Below are 1,292 nucleotides of genomic sequence, written 5' to 3'. Positions count from 1 at the left end.
GCATGTGTGGCTCCAGGCCTGGGCCCGAGTGCTCAGCATGAAAAAAGCCAAAAGCGGGGGTCAATGTTGATCGGCGGGCCTGGGCTGGATTCGAACCTGCCAGCTCAAGTGTATGTGGCTGGCGCCTTAGCCTCTTGAGCCCCTAGAAGGGTCCAGCACAGCAGCCACAATCCAGAGTCCCCTGTTGGTCTGGAATTGCCCTCAGGGGACTAGGATGCTCCCAAGGCCTGTTTTCCACCCCTAAACAGCGATTTCCTGTTTCCTCCCTAACCCTTCTTCACATGAGGAACGGGCAGCCTGGCTGCAAATGCCAGCTCTGAGCTTCAAGTGCCAAGCGTGGATCAGAGTCAGGAGATGTGCCCACCCAGAGGTGCCCATAAAGTGGTGCTATTGGCACTCTGTCACCTGACCCAATTTGCAGGTGGTGGGTCGACTTCAGGGGTGTGGGTTGGTTGGTTTCTCAGGCCCAAAACTACACCGCATGTATCAATTGTTTTTAGAATGACCAAGGTATAAAAACTGATGAGGGAGTTTCTACCGCACAGAATGAGAAGTGGCCCAGGGCCAAGTCCTCCAACTGAGGGGGTGGTCCCACCCAGGCCCTGCTCTGAGCAGTGTGGCTGCCTTCTGCCCAATACCGTTTGGCTTGGGAGACACTTACCAGCCTCACGAGCAGGCTGCTGAGGTCTAGGCCGTACTTGGCCACCACAGGCCGCAGCACCTCTGTGACAGGCTTGGTGGGCTTGGCCTTGAGTCCCACTGAGCGGTTAATAGGAACGAGGTCCAGCCTGGGAGGTGGGCATAAAAATATTCACTACAAATTTGAGCATACCCACGGGTAGCCGCCCGGGAGCCCCGCGAGCCCATCTGCACAGCTTTGGACGTGAGGCACTATCCTCCTTGGGAAGGAATCTGCAGGGCCCCTCTTGAGCTTGACAGCAGCTGAGCAGCGTGTGTGGCTGCCCTCCCACAGGGCAGGGCCTGCAGTGCAGCCCTTCCCCACGGTGGTCTCAGGAGGTGTGCCCAGCTGAGAAGGAAGGGTCCTTTCTTGCCCCACCCCTCTACAGTCCAACAGGGGGCAGCCAAGTCTGCCCTCCCAGCAAAGGTGCAGTGTAAGGCTCCCACCTCCCCAGAGCCCACTGGGCCTCTCACCGGAACAGGGTGCGTGTCTCCAGACGCAGGTCCCTGGACTCCAAGATGCTGCTGTCCTGGTGCAGCACCAGAGGCTGTGGGGAAAGAGGCCAAAGTCAGAGCAGGGCCAGAGCCCTGACGTGTACAACCACACTCTGTGG

The 1,292-nt window shown here is 58.7% G+C and overlaps 1 protein-coding gene across 6 annotated transcripts in view; it reads right to left on the bottom strand.

The window, feature by feature from the left end:
• The window catches only part of RGS12 (regulator of G protein signaling 12), a 96,366-nt gene that overhangs the window by 11,720 nt on the left and 83,354 nt on the right, over positions 1–1,292 (bottom strand). For all 6 annotated transcript variants that reach the window (XM_023507679.1, XM_023507677.1, XM_023507678.1 and 3 more), the window contains 2 exons: positions 1,153–1,226; positions 662–788 (listed from right to left, as the gene is read on the bottom strand). In XM_023507679.1, coding sequence (XP_023363447.1) covers positions 662–788; positions 1,153–1,226 — 201 coding nt within the window. The remainder of the gene's footprint in view (positions 1–661; positions 789–1,152; positions 1,227–1,292) is intronic.

Source organism: Otolemur garnettii, unplaced genomic scaffold, assembly GCF_000181295.1.
Source record: "Otolemur garnettii isolate 467f Iridium unplaced genomic scaffold, OtoGar3 scaffold00198, whole genome shotgun sequence".
NCBI lineage: Eukaryota > Metazoa > Chordata > Mammalia > Primates > Galagidae > Otolemur > Otolemur garnettii.
The sequence above is the reverse complement of the archived record's forward strand: the minus strand, read 5'-3'. Positions and strand labels throughout refer to the sequence as shown.